This window comes from Cetorhinus maximus, chromosome 18, assembly GCF_964194155.1.
Source record: "Cetorhinus maximus chromosome 18, sCetMax3.hap1.1, whole genome shotgun sequence".
NCBI classification, from domain to species: Eukaryota; Metazoa; Chordata; class Chondrichthyes; order Lamniformes; family Cetorhinidae; genus Cetorhinus; species Cetorhinus maximus.
Window position 1 is genome coordinate 1,558,048 of NC_135896.1, and position 21,615 is coordinate 1,579,662.

The window sequence follows — 21,615 nt, forward strand, 5'->3', positions numbered from 1 at the left end:
TTAGGGAAGGAAATCTGTTGTCTTTACCCAGAATGGTCTATATGTGACTCCAAACCCACAATAACACGGTTGACTCTTAACTGTCCTATGGCCTAGCAAACCACACTAGCTGCAGTCTCATGCTGCAATGAAAAAGTGGAAGAATAAAACTAGATGGGCCATGGGCATCAAGCTCGGCACTGGAAACAACAAAGGCACATCCAGCCTCACTTCCAAAGTGCTGGAAGTCCCTCTCTAAAAGTGCTGTGGGTTTACCTATGCCACATGGACTGCAGCAGTTCAAGAAACAGGCTCACCAGCACCAGCAAAGGCAATTAGGTATGCGCAATAAGTGCTGGCCTTGCCAGGGACGCCCATATCCCGTGAACAAAGAAAACAAATGCAACAGCCACTTTGCACACAGCAAGATTCCGTAAGTAGCAGTGAGCAGATGTTGGCTGAGGTATAAATACTGGACCCTCCTGATCTTCTTTGAAATAATGCCATGGGATCTTATACGTCCATCTGTAAGGGCAGACAAGGCCTCAGTTTAACATCTCATCTGAAAGATGACATCTCTGACAATGCGGTACTCCCTCAGTACTGCACTGAGTGTCAGCCTGAATTATCTTCTCAAGCCTCTTAAGTAGAATTTGAACCCTTAACCTTCTGACTCAGAGGCAAAAGTGCCATCCAAAGAGCTACAAGCTGACACCTTACTAATAGGCTGATTAAACTGTAAATATATCCTTAAAGGAAAGAGAGATAAAATGTAAATTTTTAAAAAATCACACTGCTACACGTCATTTACAGGCAAACGGAATCTCCAATACTCAGCAAACTGGACTCAGTAACCTGATATATACTGTATATATTTTTTTTACACAGTGAAGGCATTCATCAAATATTCTGTGTGGTCTTATTCCATCTCTCATTCGATCCCCTGGCGAGGATCCTTGAACCGAGAATAACAAGGTGAGTCAGTGCTGGGAGGACACACTCCTCATACCTCAGCTCATTCATTGCATACTTTCAGGCAAGTACGAGGGATCGCAGTGTGCCGCAGCACCCTAGATTAAATACATCAGGAAATAGACCACACATGCTCTGAATTTGCTAGCTGATTATTGTATGCTCGCCACAGACCACTCGAAAGGTTAGTTCATGATTTATCATTTCACAATAGATTCTTTTTCTCACAGAAACCGCTCATTAGTCAATTATTTCTCCAGAAACAAGCCAAGTCAGCTAGGCAGGACTTACCGCATATCTTTTCTTTTTAAACAACCCACGCACCCCAGCGTTTGCTAGGGTGCGGTTCCATGGTCAACAGCCAACGCCTTAGCCCATTCTTCACATGCACTCCCAGGCAGTAAATGTTGACAGGCTAATTGACTGTGGAGGGCACTGCGGCCTCGTCCATTCTAATTCTGGTCTGACACTTTGTATCAGGAGTCGCTCATCAGTGATCTAGACTGGAGGAGTGAGGTGGTGAAGCTGGAGGGGGCAATGTCAGGTTTCCTCACCCTCTATCGCATGGTTTTTTTTAGGAATGGGGTAGGGAATTACTGAGATCAGTTGCAGCAAATGCCACTCTAAAGCTGCGCATGGTGACTTCAGCAACGCCAGCACAGATCATGGCTGGAACCTGGGGCCTTCCTGGTGCGTGTGCTCCAGTATCACCGCAGAGGGTGCTGCTAAACAAATAGGGCACTGACATTTCAGAATGTAAACAGGGCTTTACAAACTTTGAGCTCAGATATTCAAGCCTGTGGTTGCATTTTTGGATCATCTGCAGTGTTGAACTCGGGTGTTTTGAAGGCTACTTAATAATCCAAGACAGGAGCAGCACTCGGGTGGGCCTCTGCTTCATAGCCTAGCTAATGGGAAATAAACACAGCCAGAGTTCCTACTCCTGATCCCTTGGGTCAAGTATCAAAGGGCAGCCAGCCACTGTGGAACAGCACTCCAGCACCACTCTGTACCTTCAGGGGAGGAGATTGTGTTGAGGTAGCAGGGTCAGGGAAGGGGAAGGTTACTGGGAGTTAATACTGGCCATTAGTTGCAACTACCACATTGTCAAGAAGGTTTTGAGTGCGGCCACTCATGAATCAACAGCGCTTCAATAATCCCACTGCCAGTGAGCACATGAGCCAAGATCACCAACATGGTTTGAACTGTTAAATTAAAACGGAGCAGCTTTGCTTCAGGCACTGTCCCATGCCAAAGGTTCTGAACCATGCAGTGCTGTTATGAAGAGCTCCAGCTTGCACTGTCTGAGAGAGGGAAAGGATGCCATTCCAGGACATGGTCTGTAGTGTTGGAGGGCTACTGGTCTCTAGTTTCAATTCAACATTCCCCACATAAAATTAGGTGGCAACATTTTTTAAAAATTATTGCAAAAACCAACTATAAACTCACTATGCAGAATAATTTTAATTTAAAAATAACTGCAAGTTTATGCCGAATCTCAAATTGACAAAAATTTAAGCTTGTCTCTACTTTCAGCAGGCTGAGCTCCGGAAAAAAAATGGGGAACTATTGGAAATACATGGCATGTCCAGCAGCATCTGAGCGGGAAAACTCTGGGAATGATTCAGCAGGAACACTGATCTGATGAACAGCCCCTCCTGAAACATTGGCCTGTGTTTATTTCCAGTATTTTCTGTGTATATTTCAGATTTCTGACATCTGTGGTTTTCCATTTTAACTCCACCCAAACACCAGCCTGTCTTTTGTTCAGTTTCTAGTTATTAAACACATTCTTCTGCCTCAACAGAACTAGTTAACAGAGGGAAGGGCTTAAGGACTGTGGGGGCAGTAGAGTTAAAGGGGCCCTCTCAGATGATGTCCTTGTCCCAGAACTCCACAGATCTCAAGTTAGAGACATTCTGCCTACTCCACCTCCACTATGGTTTAGGGTTACTTCACTCTCCTGGTAATACTTGGGCCTGGCTCAGCAGGTTGTGAGGCTCATGAGGGCACAGGTATATAGCAGCAGGAGTAGGCCATTCGGTCCCTCGAGCCTGCTCCACCATTTAACTAGATCATGGCAGATCTTCTACCTCATCGCTATCTTCCCGCACTATCCTCATATCTCTCAATGTCATTGGTATCTAGAAATCCATCGACCTCCGCTTTGAGTATACTCAATGACTGAGCCTCCACAGTCCTCTGGGATAGAGAATTCCAAAGCTTCACCACCCTCTGACTGAAGAAATTCCTCCTCATCTCAGTCCTAAATGACCTACCTCTTATTCTGAGACCTTTTCTCACCCACACTGACTAGGAAAGACACCCTTCCTGCATTTTTTTCATTCATTTATGGGATGTGGGGGTTGCTGGCTTGGCCAGCATTTAATGCCCATCCCTAATTGCCCTTGAGGAGGTGGTGGTGAGCTGCCTTCTTGAACCTTACACCAAGGCATCTACCTCGTTGAGCCCTGTAAGAATTTTATACATTTCAGTGAGGTCACCTCAATGAGATAACTTCAGATTGTAAAAACAAAACACTACTGCAGATGCTGGAAATTCTGCTGAAGGCTCATGAGGACTCGAAACGTCAACTCTTTTCTTCTCCGCCGATGCTGCCAGACCTGCTGAGTTTTTCCAGGTAATTCTGTTTTTGTTTCAGATTCTTGTAAACTGTACAGAATACAGGCCCAGTCTCCTCAATCTTTCCTCATAGGACAATCCTGCCATCCCCAGGAATCAGTCTGGTGAACCTTTGTTGCACTCCCTCTAAGGCCAGTATATCCTTCCTTAGATAAGGAGACCAAAACTGGGTGTGATCTCACCAAGGCTCCAGGCAATTGCAGCAAAACTTCCTTATTCCTGTACTCAAATCCCTGTGCAAAAGAGGCCAATATACCAGTTGCCTTCCTAACTGCTTGTTGCAACTGCATGTTAGCTTTCAATGACTTATGAACAAGAACACCCAGGTCTCTTTGGGCAAAAATTCCCAATCTCTCATCATTTAAGAAATACTCTGCATTTCTGTTTTCCCTGCTGAAATGGTAACTTCACATTTCTCCACATTATATTCCATCTGCCATGTTCTTGCCCACTCAATTAGTCTGTCTAAATCTCCTTGAAGCCTCTTTGCATCCTCCTAAATTCCCATCAAGTTTTGTGTCATCAGCAAATTTGGAAATATTACTTTTGATCCACACACCCAAGTCATTGATACAGATCGTGAATAGCTAGGGCTCAGGCACTGACACTTACGGTACCCCACTAGGCCCAGCCTGCCAATCCTAACCTTGTACATGAGCTTGTAACCATAAGACCATAGGAGCAGAAATTAGGCCATTCGGCCCATCGAGTCTGCTCCGCCATTCAATCATGGCTGATAAGTTTCTCAACCCCATTCTCCCGCCTTTTCCCCGTAACCTTTGATCCCCTTACCAATCAAGAACCTATCTATCTCAATCTTAAATACACTCAATGACCTGGCCTCCACAGCCCTCTGGGGCAATGAATTCCATAGATTCACCACTCTCTGGCTAAAGAAGTTTCTCCTCACCTCTGTTCTAAAAGGTCTTCCCTTTACTCTGAGGCTGTGCCCTCGGGTCCTAGTCTCTCCTACTAATCGAAACATCTTCCCCACGTCCACTCTATCCAGGCCTTTCAGTATTCTGTAAGTTTCAATCAGATCCCCCCTCATCCTTCTAAACTCCATCGAGTATAGACCCAGAGTCCTCAAACGTTTCTCATATGTTAAGCCTTTCATTCCTGGGATCATTCTCGTGAACCTCCTCTGGACCCTCTCCAGGGCCAGAACATCCTTCCTGAGATACGGGGCCCAAAATTGCTCACAATATTCTAAATGTGGTCTGACCAGAGCCTTGTAAAGCCTCAGCAGCACATCCTTGCTTTTATATTCTAGTCCTCTCAAAATAAATGCCAACATTGCATTTGCCTTCCTAACTAACCTAGACTGATGTTTCAGTGCACCACTGAGGGAATGCTGCAGTGTCAGTGGGGCCGCTCTTTGGGCAATATGGTAAATCAAGCTCCTGTATGTACACATCTCAAGATACCAGTCAGAGAAGTCTGGAATGTCTCTGAGTGTCCCAGCCAACATTCCTCCCTCAACAAGTGCCACATAAAACACTGACTTGTGGAATCTTGCTGTGGACAACATAGCTCCTGCACTGATCTTCATAGTGATAGCCGGTAAACTCTCAAATTCAGTTCACTCATGATTCACTCTGACACAGATAAAAGATGAGCTAAGTGGAAGATTACTCCAAAATGGTGGGTTCTCTTCAAAAACAGTGCTACCATTGCACCCTCGCAGGCAGAGCCATCACAGGAATTTGTATCAATAAGCTCAGGCAATGTAAATTTCTCCAGTAAAAGTTGCCAACTTAGAGCCAGTAGAAATGGATCATTTTCCTTCATGGTATCAAAAGCATCTCAAACTTACACACTCTGCGATACAGTCCTGTCCAGTCATTGCTGAAATCTCCATGACTGTTGCTTCTAACCTGTTAAAACATCTGCAAATATCTCTCAATAAAGTGCACACTTCTTATTAAAACACTAAAAAACATGGAATGGGACCAATCTCACCAGCAAATATCCAGCTCTGTTGCTAAATCCATTTGCTGGTACCAATATTTATTGAATTAATTATTATTGGCATCTGTCCATCTCAGAAGGCGAACGGTTATGCCCAGGGTGTATGTCATTTCCGGACTGAACATTGTCTGTTGTGGTGGTCGAGGCCAATTCATGAATGGTGGTGCCTTCCACAGCTGGCACTGATGAATAGTGTTGGCCCAAAGTTAACTGATACTTTCTTCCTTCCAGCATAAGAGTTTACCAGCTATCACTATGAAGATCACTGCAGGAACTATGTTGTCCACAGCAAGATTCCACAAGTCAGTGTTTTATGTGGCACTTGTTGAGGGAGGAATGTTGGCTGCGACACTCAGAGACATGCTCCACCATTTGGCCATTTTTGTCCTCTGCTTTTTCCATGCCCTTCCTGGAGGCTTGTCTCCTGGCACTCCGGCCAGCAGTGAGGATTTCCTACATATCGACTCAACTTGAGGCCTCACTTACAGGCATCCTTGTATCGCAGACGTGGGCGACCTGTTAGTCTTGTGCCGACAGAAAGCTCGCCATAGGACATGTCTTTGGAGATGCGGCTGTCATCCATTCAGCTCACATCGCATTGCCAACTGAGTCACCACTGACTCGTGAGTTTGTCCTCTTGGTACCAATATTATATATGAAAAAGAATTATACTTCAGATTTGACTTTGCTTCTTGCGTTATCCTCTTCATCTATTCCATCCAGATACTGGACAATATCGCTCATCAGTACAATGCCCGTGTTATGCAGTGTCAGACTTGTATCCACCAGTACTGTACCCCAGTGTTGTAGTGACAGGCCTGTACCCACAGTACTGTACCCTAGTGTTATACAATGACAGGCTGCTCTCCACCAGTACTGTACCCCAGTGTTATACAGCAACAGACCAGTACCCAGTACAGCAACCCAGTGTTACACAGTGAGGCCTGTACCCACAGTACTTACCTCAGAGCTATCCAATGACAGACCTGTACCCACCAGTACTCTATCCCAATGTTATATAGTGACAGGCCTGTATCTGTGTTATACAGTGACAGACCAGTATACACCGGTACTGTACCTAATGTTAAACAGTGACAGAACTGTACCCATGAGTACTGTGCCCCAGTGTTATACAGTGACAGGACTGTCCCCACCAGTACTGAGCCCCAGTGTTATACAGATCAGAATGCTCTCTCTACACACAACTCAAGTCTGGATGGTAAGAACCCAGAATTCCACTACTTGGTGTTTGTCAGTTCGAGTGGCTTGCTTAACCTTTAGCTGAGAATCTGTTCACCTTGCACAGAGATACAAGAGTTCAGTTTGTTTGCAGCATGATGCTGCGCTAGGTTGAGGGTAGGTATTACTCACCTGTTGCGTTAGGAGATTGAGATGACTGGAGGCTGAGTATTGCCGAGCTTTCTGCTTCGCTGCCAAGCGCTGCAGCACGATGGAGATGGCTTCATGGTTAAAGTCTTCGCTTGGAGTGGGGCGGTGATCACCTTCCCCGAGTGTGCCAACTGTTCCTGCACGCTGCCGTTGGAGGTATCGCACACCTGATCCTAGGAGAGGGGTGGAGCCACAACATGAGTCATTCAGCAAGGGATACGGGGGATAGTGCAGGAAGGTGGCGTTGAGATAGATGATCGGCCATTATCTAGTTAAATGGCAGAGCAGGCGCAAGGGGCCAAATGGCCTATTCCTGCTCCTATGTTCGCATTATGCAGTAAGGTCAGTACCTAAACACTGCCACCACCTTGCTTGCTGGTGCAGCTACTGGCCAGCACTTTTTCCAGTCAATGCCTTTCAATCAAAAAAAGACTGATTGGATCATCAGCAGTGAGAGCAAAAGGCACTCAGTCTCCCTTGACCTGTAAATGTGTCAGTCACACACTCAGAAGATGTACATGTTCACATCCTGTCTTTTACCCATGGGAGAAAGGGGAAGAACTGAAAGAATGGGGTTGACCTCAGGTCTCGACTGGGCAACTCCCAACAGCCAGTCAAAGTAGACACTGACAGTAGTACAGGAGTGGGCCTCTCCATAGGATTTGGTGCACGGGTGGGTGAATGGGAAAATTACGGACCATTAAGAGGCTTGGCCTTGTAATGCCAAGATTCTGACCCTTTTCCACATAACGGGCACCTCTCGTGGGCAGCAGGGGTGGCTTACACAGGTGAAGCCTTCATTACCACATGCTAAATGTAGGACTGCTGCTATGATACTTCCTGTGTTCTTCTTCAGCTTATTCTCCAGGTACTGAGGAGAGCACACAAGTAAAGTCAACAGGGTCAAAAGAAGAGCAAGTTCACCAGTACTGAGGCCGTTTTCCGGACCATTTCTTCAACTGATTTGTGAGGTGGGAGCTTTGCCTCATACAACTTATATCCTTGCGGCAACTTTTAAAAAAATGTTGCCCCCGATGGGTTTCCCAATGGGAATTCCCTGTCTAAAATGTTTAGTAAAATGTGGGCGGGGTAGGGAGAGAGGGGAACCTACAGGAGGCCAAGCAGAGCCCCTTCCAGGCTCCAGTATGCACACACATGCACCTGGCCAAAGAGGTGACCATACTTCACCTTGGCAAACTAATAATGAGTGCAAACTCTTATCTCAAGTTGAGTTATAACAGCAGGCACGGTGGGTTATAGATGCGTGAAGGCCTTACTAACTGTTACGCAGGCTGGTTCATCAGGAACAGTTCAGTCGTGGCAGTTCATGCTTTACATGACACTGCGTGTAAGGAGGCCTGGCAAAGCAACCAGTCAGTACTGGGTACATCTATCAAGGTGCAGGCATTGCCGCACCATCTGTCGCTATAGTGGGGAAAGAAATTGCATTTCTAAGTATATATTTATCTATATTTCGGGAAGCTGAGCTGAAAGGGGACAAGGCTGCTTCCTCAGTTCCATGCGCACTCACCAGCTGTGGCTGAGGCCGGCCGGGATAGTTTCCGGCTGTAGATCTGGGTAGCTGCCTGGAAGGAAGACGCTGAAGCAATAGGCAGAGTGCTGGAAGTAGGTCGCTGTAACCTGCCTGGGTTCTGAGAGTTTCGAGATGTCGAGATAGCTGAGCCTGGCCTGAAGGCCCCTGTGCCAGTCCTGCCCACTGCCTCAGCCAGCAAGGTGGCTAGATCCTGGACTGGAGTCGTGCAGGTTGGCAAGGAAGTGGGCAGGGGCTGGTTGCCTCCCTGCTGTAAAGCTCTGTGTGGAGGTTGAACATGATGACTGGAGGAGTCCTGCATCAAGGGGCTCTCCGTAAAATAGAGCCTGCCATCACCTGATCCATCTGAGGCACTTGAATCTTCCTCCTTGGGTACATCTGGTCCTGCAGAATAGGAGAGAATGGCAGATTAATCATAGTTACCTGTGGAACTTCAGCTATCAGGAGAATAAAGACAAACAAGGCACAAAGCATGATTTACACAGACTGTGACGGGCCATTAACATTTAAAGAAGAAATCCAAACACCCAGCAATTAGCCAACAGAACTATGCAACAAGATTTTACTTTTTTTGAACAAAAACAAACTATTGTATACATAAAGAGAAATTAAACAGGCAAGCACTATTAACAATAACACCATTGCATATAAAGGCTTATGCTATAAACTCAGTTCTACTTGTTACTTTCCCTCAAGAGTTCCCATATTTCACAAAATCTTGAAGGTTCATTCACTTTTCCTGGGTCCAACCCAAAGGTATGCTACAGCCCTCCTGAATTCACTTCAATTCTCTTCAATGTTCCGGCTATCCTCCGAGATAAGATTCTATGGGGGTCCTTCCATTAGCTTTTTATCTATGTGACCCTCCGCCTTTTCTTTACAGAGCTCACGATTGTGGATGCCTCAACTCCTTGTTCAGGCTCCCAGCAAATACCCAACTGCCTTCTCACAGCTTTCTATGCTAACGCTGCTGAATGCTTTCTGCCACAAACCTCTGTGAGGACCATGGTAGATTTCTTCCACTAGCTGCTAGCTAAAGCAAATCTTCCAGCTGCTTTTCCCTCACAAGATGCAAACTGTGATTGAGCCCATACCCGTATTCCATGCAGTGAATGATGTCAATATTTTCTCTGCTTGAAAGGCAAGCCTAGCTGACTGTCACCTCCTGTTGGCTCTCTCAATCTGGTGAGATGTAGTCTACACCAAAGCAAAGCTACAATTGCCTCAGTCTGTTCTCCAAACAGGACTGCTTGCTTCTGTCAGTAAACATACACAGATAAATTAAATAAAAGAACCTTCTAACCAAAGCTTCAACATGAATCACTATCGCTATGGGAATGTGGCTTGCTTTGGGATGGTTCAAACAGAAATGCAAATGAATTATTTTCACCTTCAACACAACTATGATTCTGTAACCCATATGAATAATTTAGATTGCTAATGGAGGTTTACCACCCACTCTCCCGGAATTGCCAGCCGGGTAAGGAACTCTCTTGTTTACAACCTGGTTTTACCTTATTCTGATCCAGGGACTACATACGTAATTTTATTGAAGTAGGTATAGGCTTTATGGCTCCATTACAAGCCCAGAGATGGGTCATTCATTGTTCAAGTTTTACACTTCTACCTCTGACCTTGTTGAGATAAACATAAGTTAGCTTTTAATTGTAATGAATTCCAAGCTTGTTTAAAGCACATTCACTTGTGATGCCTTACAATTTCTTACCTAGGTGCTCCCATTTATCTACAGTTAAAATTTTAATTCCTAAAACTAAAAATTATATTCTAAAACACATGAATTATGAACTAGATATTCACAACAAGGCAACAATCTTTTCAACAGCACACTAATCCATGGGGAAGCGAGATAAGTACATGAAGAATGATGGAATAGAAGGATATGCTGAAAGGGTGAGGCGAAGAGAGGTGTGAGGAGGTTTGTGTGCAGCAGTTTGGGTTCCACCAGGGCCACTCAGCTCCTAACCTCTTATAGCCTTTGTTCAAAAGTTGAAAAAAGAGTTAAACTCAAGAGGTGAGGTGAGAGTGACTGCCTTTGACATCAAGGCAGCATTAAACAACTCACTGGAGGAGGAGGCTCCACAAATATCCCCATCCTCAATGATGGGGGAGCCCAGCACATCAGTACAAAAGATAAAGCTGAAGCATCTGCAACAATCTTCAGCCAGAAGTGCCGAGTGGATGATCCATCTCGGCCTCCTCTGGAGATCCCCAGCATCACAGATGCCAGTCTTCAGCCAATTCGATTCACTCCACGTGATATCAAGAAACGGCTGAAAGCACTGGATACTGGAAAGGCCATGGGCCCTGACAATATTCCGGCAATAGTACTGAAGACTTGTGTTCCAGAACTTGCTGTGTCCCTAGCTGAGTTGTTCCAGTACAGCTACAACAGTGGCATCTACCCGGCTATGTGGAAAATTGCCCAGGTATGTCCTGTGCACAAAAAGCAAGACAAATCCAACCCGGCCAATTCCCGCCCCATCAGTCTACTCTCCATCATCGGTAAAGTGATGGAAGGGATCATCAATAGTGCCAACAAGCGGCACTTGCTTAGCAATAACCTGCTCACTGACGCCCAGTTTGGGTTCTGCTAGGACCACTCAGCTTCTGACCTCATTACAGCCTTGGTTCAAACATGGACAAAAGAGCTGAACTCCCGAGGTGAGGTGAGGATGACTGCCCTTGACATCGAGGCCACTTTTGACCGAATGTGGCATCAAGGAACCCTAGCAAAACTGGAGTCAATGGGAATCAGAGGAAAACGCTACACTGGTTGGAGTCATACCTAGCACAAAGGGAGATGGTTGTGGTTGTAGGAGGTCAGTCATCTCAACTCCGGGACATCACTGCAGGAGTTCCTCAGGGTAGTGTCCTAGGCCCAATCATCTTCAGCTGCTTCATCAATGACCTTCCTTCCATCATAAGGTTAGAAGTGGGGATGTTCGCTGATGATTGCACAATGTTCAGCACCATTCGCAACTCCTCAGATGCTGAAGCAGTCCATTTCCAAATGCAGCATGACCTGGACAATATCCAGGCTTGGGCTGACAAATGGCAAGTAACATGTGTGCCACAGGAGTACCAGGCAATGACCATCTCCATCAAGAGAGAATCTAACCATCGCCCCTTGATGTTCAATAGCATTACCATCACTGAATCCCCCACTATCAACAACCTGGGGGTTACCACTGACCAGAAACTGAACTGGACTAGCCATATAAATACCGTGGCTACAAGAGCACGTCAGAGGCTAGGAATTGTACAATGAGTAACTCACCTCCTGACTCCCCAAAGCCTGTCCACCATCTACAAGGCACAAGTCAAGAGTGTGATGGAATACTCTCCATTTGCCCGGATGAGTGCAGCTCCAACAGCACTCAAGAAACTCGACATCATCTAGGACAAAGCAGCCTGCTTGACTGGCATCCTATCCAACACCTTAAACATTCACCACCAAATCACAATGGCAGCAGTGTGCACTGTAGAGTGAAGGGTTAACATTAGGAGCACCTAATACTGATTTTACATAACATCATATAACTATGATGCAATGTCACATGACTTAGAGGCTGCAATCTGGTGGGAAGCAGAGCACAGCCTCGTGTAGAGTATTGAGGTGTTTATAGATCTCTAAATAGACAAGAATTGTTTTTTTATAAATAAAAGTCTATGGAAGCATTCTTAGGGTCACAGGCAAAACCTAAAAAAACCCCATCTAGACCCTGAACTCAAGGTGAAACATGGTGGCAGCGGACAGAGCATGAAGACCCATGGAAACTCCAAGAGAAGGCTGCAGACCTGACAGACCTACAAATCCCTGAAAAAACAAGGGCAAGAAGAAAAAAGATTGAAGACTCACCCGAGAATGGAGCATCCTGGGTGCTGTAGTTAGGAATGGGCAATAAATGCTGGCCCAGCCAGCGAAGCCCATATCCCATGAATGAATAAAAAAAAAAGCGGACACACAGACTCAGAGTCCAGACAGCAGTGAGTACAGATCACAATCTACAGGCCAAACTTCTGAAGCAACAACAGATCCATAACATAGGGTAAGCACGGCGTCCACATTGTTACTCTCAGAACCGTCCCAAAGCACTGAAGGCTCACAACAGGCTCAACACTGGGACAATTGCAGGAAGCGATTCTCCAGTTACAGAACAGTTCAGGTTTGCCGAAGAAGGACCAGAAGGGTCAGGTCAATATTTTACACTAGGCAGTAGGGCCCATAGCCGATAAGGTTATTGCAAGGCAGGGTGTCGATAAGGTTTCGAGCTCATACTAGAAAGTCCTTCAGGCATTCGATTCATACTTCAGTGTTCAAAAAAATTTGATTATTTAGAGGGCAAAATGTAATAAGAGGCGGCAAATCTGGGTGAATCCATGGACTCATTTATAAATAGCCTGTACAGGCTTGCAGAGAATTGTGACTATGGGATCCTCAGAGATGAATTAATATACGATTGTATAGTGGTTGGCATCTTAGATGAAACCCAATCGGATCTTTTGCAAACAAGGGAAGATTTAACTCTCAGAAAGGCAGTACAAATAACCTGACAGACAAGGCTTAGGAAGTAAAACTGAGCGCTTGTTCATGGGGAAAGTGAAGCCATTCAATATGGTGGGTGAAAAATAAAAATTACAGCTAAGTAAACCCACAAAATCGGGAAAAATCATGCCAACCGCCATCTTGAGATGCTCTCGATGTGGCAGGAAAACCCTTCCCAAGTGGGAAGAATGCCCAGCAGGGGAAGCCACAACTGTGGGGAATTAAAGCATTTTAAAATAGCCTGCAGATCCAAATTTCCTATAGCTCACAGAAAGACAGAGGTAACTGGAGCATTGAATTAGAAGTTGATGGTCAGTCCACAGAATTCAAGCTAGATACTGGCACAGGTGTTTCATTATCATCTGATGAAGTAAAATGGCTTAAAAATACCACATTACAGCCAACCAGCATCCAGTTGCAAGGTCCAGGAGGCACAACACTAAAAGTAATAGGCCAACACTTAGCAAGGTTAAGATACAAGGATAAAGAAATTATTGAACTCCTGTATGTCATACAGAACAAGAAGTCATCATTATTAAGCAGAAAAGCATGCTTCCAGTTGATGCTGATTGATGAAATTGCTGATGAGCAGTCCAGTAATGTATTCAAAAATGAACTTCCATCCCTATTTTCAGGCTTTGGAAAGCTGAAGACAGAATATCACGTAACCCTGAAGTGGATGTTAAGCCTATACGTCTCTTCACAGCAAGGACTATCCCTCACCTACTCTTAGACAAAGTCAAGAGTGAGATTGAATACAAGTTACAACAAGGGGTCATCTCTCCAGTAACCATACCAACAAAGTGGTGTTCTGCAATCATCACAGACCAAAGTCTAATGGTTCAATTAGAATCTGTGTGAACCTGGCTCAATGACACAAGTCAGTAGGGCGTGAGATCTACCTGATGGCATCAGTGGATGAAAATGCCATCAAATTAGCAAAAAGCACCTCTTCACAAAATTGGATGCCAAAAGCAGCTTTTGGACAAAGAGTCCAACTTGCTTACTACTTTTATCACCCGATTTGGTCTTTATTGTTTTAACAGATTACTGCTCAGAATTGCTTCTGCACCTGAGATATTCCAAAGAACAATGTCTCAGACCCTGGAAGGCATGGAGGGAGTAATATGCCAAATGCTCGACATTCTCGTACATGGTTCATCGAGGGAAGAACATGACTGTTGAGTGAAAGCAGTCCTCAAAGAGCAGGTTTGAAATTAAATGACAAATGTGAATTTGCAAAGTCTACGATAAAATTCTTAGGATACATTGTGCATGCTTTGGGAATCATAGCTAACCTGCAGAAAACCAAGGTCATTAGAGAGTTCTCAGAGTCTAAAAATATCACAGAATTACAAAGATTCTTTTGGCCAATCAAAGATCAAAGTTCCTACCAAACTTGGCAGAAATCGACAAGCCATTACAATAGCTATTGAAAGATTAACAGTGGTGCTGGAACATGGACCAGCAAAATGCTTCTGACAGGATCAAAAAATCTCCTAATTTCGCCAGAAATTCTAACGTACTACAACTCAGAGTTGCCAAAATTTGTTGCAGCGGACGCATCATTTACAGGCTTTGTCACAGTGCTGTTTCAAGTTCAAAAAGACGGGCAAAACAGACCAGTTTATTACATCTCAAGATCTCTCACTGACATAAAGAGGTATGCAACCGTTGAGAAAGAAGCACTAGCAGCCACATGGGTCGGCGAGACGTTCTCTGAATACGTCAGCGGGTTACGGTATAAAATTGAAACTGACTCTTCTTTACTTAAAGGAAATTGTAAAATGCCACCTATAATTCAACATTTTAGACTGAGACTCATGAGATACGATTCGGTTACTGAGTATATTCAAGGGAAGTAGCAATTGATAGCAGAAGCATTATCAAGAGCACCAGTAGGAAGAGTCAAGCTGGAAGATTTAAACTTTATTGAGGAAGTGGAAGCATATACTTCGCTCATTGCTAAGCACTTACCAGCCAGAGAAGAGATTACAAGAAATTAAGCAAGCACAACTGCAGGATGACGAGCATATCAAAATAAAAGAGTATTGCAAGAACAGATGGCCGGATTATACTCCTAACAACCCATTACTTCACCACTACTTTGAATAGAGAAAACATCTGTCAATCATCGATGATTTCTTAGTTTTTAACGAAAGCCTAGTCATCCCTGAAACACTCCAACTTGACTCGGCATTCTCCAGAAAATCCATCAAGGTCACTTGGGAACAGCGAAATGCCAAACAACAACCCAGCAGTCAGTCTGGTGAGCAGGCATCAGTCACTTCACTAAAGAGTTAATCATGAATTGCCTTACCTGCGCTGTGAATAGCCAACAGCACAGTGAACCACTGGCACTCTCTACTTTTCCTTCGAGGCCAATGCAACGCCTGGGAATGGATTTATTTGAGTTTAAAGGCAAAGTTTTTATCATCGTCACTGACTACTACTCCAGATGATTTGAAGTGACTCAACTGCACAGCACCACGGTGGAGGCAGTAATTACATCATTAAGAAGAATCTTTGTGATGCATGACATCCTGGACATTGTAGTGTCATAGACAATGGACCTCAGCTTGCTAATGAAATGTTCTGTAACTTTGTGCAGGAATATGATTTCATGCATGCAACTAGTTCACCTCGATATCCTTGGTCAAATAGAGAAACAGAAAGAGGAGTTCGAACAATCAAGGGATTGATGAAAAAGCACAAAGGTATTAACTTAGCCCTACTTAACTACAGAACCTCACCACTAACAAACGGGTTCTCGCCATCAGAACTATTAATGGGAAGACAGCTCTGAACACAATTTCCAGCTCTACAACAAACACTACAACCTAACATTACTTCAGATGATTGAGAGGAAGTTAGGAAGCATGAGGAGCAACAAAGAGACAATCAAGCTCGTAATTTCAACCTCAGGCATGAGACTTGAAAGTGCCACAGCCCGAGGACAGTGTGTGAATATGAGATCAACAGAAAGAAGGCATTATACTAGAAAGAGCTCCATTATCGAGATTTTATACAATACAAAGAATATCAGAAGGAACCAAAGAGCCCTGATATCATTGGGAAAGAAACCAATGGAACCTTGGACATACTATTTAGATCTGGATGGCGACAAGGAATGAGAAACAAGTTGAAACTCTACAATCACCCAGATGGGTGACACTCATCAAATGACAGGACAGTGCAGTTCATCCTCAGCCTCGAAATGAAATCGGTACCAGATCAGGGAGATCGGGCAAGGCACCAGAGAGACTAACCCTGTGAAGTCTGAGATTTTGGGTGGAGATGTAGGAGTATGTATATAGTTGGGATAAAGAGCTAGGGGTGTCGGGGAAAGAAAGACGTAGAGTAAAACGTTAACATCAGGAGCACCTGATACTGATGTAACTAATGATATAACGACGATGTAATGTCACATGACTAAGAGACTGGGATCTGGTGGGAAGCAGAAATACAACCTGGTGTAGAATACTGAGATGTACATATATCCGTAAATAAACAAGAATGGTTTTTATGAATAACAGTCTGTGGTAGCATTCTTAGGGTAACTGGCACACCCTAAAAAAAAAACCCCATCTGGACCCTAAACTCAAGACGAAACATGCACCATCTACAAGATGTACTTCAGCTTACCAAGGTTTCTTTGACAGCACCTTCCAAACCAACAACTCCTACCACCTAGAAAGACAAGGACAGCAGGTGCATGGGAACTACAAGCTGCAAGCTCCCATCCAAGTCACTCATGTAGGATTACACAGGATATATGACACAGAAACAGGCTATTCAGGACAACCAGCCCACGTCAGTATTTATGCTCCACTCGAGTCTCCTCCCATCTAAATCTACCATCATAACCCTCTATTCCCTTCTCTTTCAAACTCTTATCTAGCTTCCCCTTAAATGAATCTATAATATTTGCTTCACCTCTCCCTGTGGTAGTGAGTTCCACATTCTCACCACTCTTTGTGTAAATAAGTTTCTTCTGAATTCTCTACTGGATTCCTTGGAGACGATCTTGTATTGATGGCCTCTACTTATGCTCTTCCCCACAAGAGGGAACATTTGCTCTGTATCCAGTCTGTCAAAACCTTTCATCATTTCAAAGACCTTTATTAGGTCCTGGGCCCGGAGCAGAGGCAGGTCGGGAACCGGAAGCAGCATAAATAGAGCCCAGGGATCAGAGCGCGGCCTTTCCTACCTGGGAGTGGAGCAAAGGCAGGTCTGGAGCCAGGAGCAACGTAAATAGAGCCCAGGGATCAGAGCGCGGCCTTTCCTACCTGGGAGCGGAGCAGAGGCAGGTTGGGAACCGGGAGTATTTCAACTTCTGAAGAAACTGAGTGGGAAGAAACAACTGTGGCATCACAAGAAACCAGTAAGGTGATTGGCCGGTATGTGCTTGGTGTAAGGGATAGTGTGTTAAAAGCTAGCTTAGGAAACAGGAGTTAAGGTAGATCTATAAGTAACAAGAAGCAGAACTTTAAAAATAAAAAAAATGAAACGAAATAAGTAAAATAAGTTAATTAAAATAAAATAATTAAAATAAATACCTAAAACACATACCTGCGTAATTAAGAAACATATAACGTTTAGTTGTAACTGTGGGTGGTACTAGTATTTAATAAATGCAGTAAATTGTAGGATACATAAGAATTATTCTAAATTAATTAAGAAAATAATTAAAATAAATTAGTAAATTAGATAAATTAGTAAACAAACACTGTAGTGAATGCTTTATACAAAGTTTAAAGTTATGTCAGTGCTGCTCAGACGTGTGAAATGTACATCTTGTGGGATGTGGGAAGTCGCACAGGCACAAAGTGCCCTTGGTGACTACATCTGCAGAAGTGTTACCAGCTGCAGAAAATTGAGCTCCGAGTTGCGGAGCTTGACAGGCAGCTGGAGACACTGTGGTGCATTCGCAAGGCTGAGGATAGCATGGATAGCACATTTAGAGAGGTGGTCACACCACAGCTAAGAAGTACACAGGCAGAGAGAGAATGGGTGACTGCCAGAGTTTCTAAGAGAAACAGGTAGGTAGTGCAGGAATCCCCTGGGGCTATCTCGCTCTCTAACCGCCTTTCCCTTTTGGATACTGATGAGTGAGATGGTTCCTCAGAGAACTGTAGCAAGAGCCAAATCTGTGGCATCACAGGTGGCTCTGCTGCACAGGAGGGGAGGAGGAAGAGTGGAAGTGCTACAGCTGTAGGGGATTCCATAGTTAGAGGCGCAGACAGGCGTTTCTGTGGCCGTAGACGTGAACCCAGGATGGAATGTTGCCTCCCTGGTGCCAGGGTCAAGGATGTCACAGAGCAGCTGCAGGACATTCTTTTGGGGGAATGTGAACAGCCAGAAGTCATGGTCTACATTAGGACCATTGACAAAGGTAGTAAAAGGGATGATGTCCTGAAAGCAGATTTTAGGGAGTTAGGAAGGGAATTAAAAAGCAGGACCCGAAGAGCAGTAATCTCAGGGTTACTCCCAGTGCCACATACTAGTGAACATAAGAATAGGAAGTTTGAGCAGTTCAACACATGGCTGGAGAAATGGAGTAGGAGGGAGGGCTTTAGATTTCTGAGGCATTGGGATCGGTTTTGGGGCAGGTGGGACCTTAACAGGACTGGCATGAACGTCCTCGCAGAGAGGTTTGCTTGTCCTGTTGGGGAGGGTTTAAATTAGATTGGCAGGGGGAGGGGAACCTGAGGGGAAATTCAGAGTGGAGAGGAGAAAAACTGGCAGTGGGAAGTAGTGAAGTATCAACTGATAACGATGGTATATCAGAGAGTAGTATCAAGGAAGATAGAATTAGAGTAGGCAACAGTAAGTCATGAGATGGGGCCAGAATAAGGGGGAAAATCAAAGCCTAATTCAGGGTTTATGTGCATGTATGAGAATGCACGCAGTGTGGTGAATAAGAATGGTGAACTGCAGGCACAGGTTGACAAATGGAATTATGATATTATTGTTATAACAGAGACCTGGCTCAAAGAAGAGCAGGACTGGGCATTAAATATTCCTGGGCACAAGGTGTTTAGGAGAGACAGGAAAGGAAGAAAAGGCGGGTGGAAAAGTAGCAATATTGATTAAAGATGGCATTACAGTGCTGGAGAGAGACAATGTTTCAGAGGAAGGAATCTCTCTGGCTAGAGTTGAGGGATGAAAAAGATGCAGTAACACTGATGGTGCAGTATGTAGACCACCAACTAATGGAAGGGATGTGGAGAAAAAAATTGCAAAGAAATTACTGAGAGGTGCAAGAATTATAGAGTAATCATAATCCAAATATTGACTGGGATAGGAATAGTGCAAAAGGACAAGAGGGGTGAGAGTTCCTGGAACGTGTTGAAGATAATTTTCGGCAGCAGCATGTTTCCAGTTCAACAAGAGGACAGGCACTGTTGGACCCGGTTCTGCGGAATGAGTTGGCCCAAGTGGGATAGCATTTATGGGACAGTGACCATTGAATCATAAAGTTTAGGTTAATCATGGAAAAGGACAGGGACAATCCAGAGCAGGGAAAGCTAACTAACTTTGATGGGATAAGAATGCATCTGAGTCGAGCAAATTGATATAGGGAATGACAAGGTATTGGAGGTGTTGGCAGGCTTAAAGTGAACAAATCTCCAGGTCTGGATGATTTGTGTCCCAGGCTGCTGAGGGAGGTAAGGGAGTAGATCGCAGGGGCTCTGACCCAAATTTTCAATTCCTCTCTGGCCATGGGGGAGGTGCCAGAGGACTGGAGTACAGCTAATGTGGTTCCGCTATTTAAGAAGGGTTGTAGAGATAAGCCAGGGAACTACAGGCCAGTGAGTCTCACGTCAGTGGTAGGGAAACTATTGGAGAAAATTCTGAAGGAGAGAATCTATCTCCACTTGGAGAGGCAAGGTTTGATCAGGGATAGTCGGCATGGCATTGTCAGGGGGAGGTCATGACTAATAAATTTGAATTTTTTGAGGAGGTGACCAGGTGTGTGGATGAGGGTAGTGCAGTTGGTGTAGTTTATATGGATTTCAGCAAAGCCTTTGACAAGGTCCCGCATGGGAGACTTATAAAGAAGGCAAATGCACATGGGATACAGGGTAATTTGATGAGGTGGACTCAAAATTGGCTTAGTTGTAGGAGACAGAGGGTGATGACAGAAGGATGCTTTAGTGACTGGAAGTCAGTGTCCAGTGGTGTACCACAGGGATCTGTGCTGGGTCCCCTATTATTTGTCATTTATATAAACGACATAGATGACTATGTCGGGGGTAGAATTAGTAAGTTTGTGGATGACACAAAGATTGGCCGGGTGGTTAACAGTGAGGTTGAGTGTCTTGGGCTACAGGAAGATATAGATGGGATGGTCAAATGGGCAGAAAAGTGGCAGATGGAATTTAACCCTGAAAAGTGTGAGGTGATACACTTTGGAAGGAGTAATTTGACAAGGGAGTATTCAATGAACGGCATGGCACTAGGAAGTTCTGAGGAACAAAGGGACCTTGGCGTGTGTGTCCATAGATCTCTGAAGGCGGAGGGGCACGTTAGTGGGGCAGTGAAAAAGGCGTATGGGACACTTGCCTTTATCAATCGAAGCATAGATTACAAAAGTAGGGAGGTCATGTTGGAGTTGTATAGAACCTTGGTGAGGCCACAGCTGGAGTACTGTGTGCAGTTCTGGTTGCCACATTATAGGGAGGATGTGATTGCACTGGAGGGGGTGCAGAGGAGATTCACTAGGATGTTGCCTGGGATGAAACATTTAAGTTATGAAGAGAGGTTGGATAGACTTGGGTTGTTTTCGTTGGAGCAGAGAAGACTGAGGGGTGACCTGTTAGAGGTGTACAAGGTTATGAGGGGCATGGACAGGGTGGATAGGGAGCAGCTGTTCCCCTTAGTTGAAGGGTCAGTCACAAGGGGGCATAGGTTCAAGGTGAGGGGCAGGAGGTTTAGGGGGGATATGAGGAAAAACTGTTTTTACCCAGAGGGTGGTGATGGTCTGGAATGCACTGCCTGGGAGGGTGGTGGAGGCGGGTTGCCTCACATCCTTTAAAAAGTACCTAGATGAGCACTTGGCACGTCATAACATTCAAGGCTTCGGGCCAAGTGCTGGTAAATGGGATTAGGTAGGTAGGTCAGGTGTTTCTCACATGTCGGTGCAGACTCAATGGGCCGAAGGGCACTTCTGCACTGTGTGATTCTGAGTGAGTTGCAATCAAATGTTGGAAGAAAAGACAGTGGCCTGAATTTTCCCGTCGGCGATTTGGGGGCGGGTCCTGCTCGCCGATTGGAAAATGAGGTGGGATGATGTCGGGCGGAACCCCCGACATCAACCAGCTCCCTTTAAATATTTAGGAAGGCAGGTGGACAGCGAAATCAACTGTCCGCCCGCCGACCTGTCAATGGCCAATTGGGGCCATTGACAGAGTAATTAAGATAATTAAAGAGCTGCCCGTCCAACCTTAAGGCTGGCGGACAGGCCAGGAGCCCCAGCGGGCTTCTGATAATACATGAAACCTCATCCACCGGCGGGATGAGGTTTCATGCGTTTTTA

General features: G+C 44.9%; 1 protein-coding gene across 1 annotated transcript in view; it reads right to left on the reverse strand.

Moving 5' to 3' along the window:
* Positions 1–21,615, reverse strand: part of ttll5 (tubulin tyrosine ligase-like family, member 5) — a 375,463-nt gene that overhangs the window by 160,016 nt on the left and 193,832 nt on the right. The window contains exons 27-28 of the mRNA XM_078561984.1: positions 8,486–8,890; positions 6,937–7,127 (exon numbers count right to left, since the gene is read on the reverse strand). Coding sequence (XP_078418110.1) covers positions 6,937–7,127; positions 8,486–8,890 — 596 coding nt within the window. The remainder of the gene's footprint in view (positions 1–6,936; positions 7,128–8,485; positions 8,891–21,615) is intronic.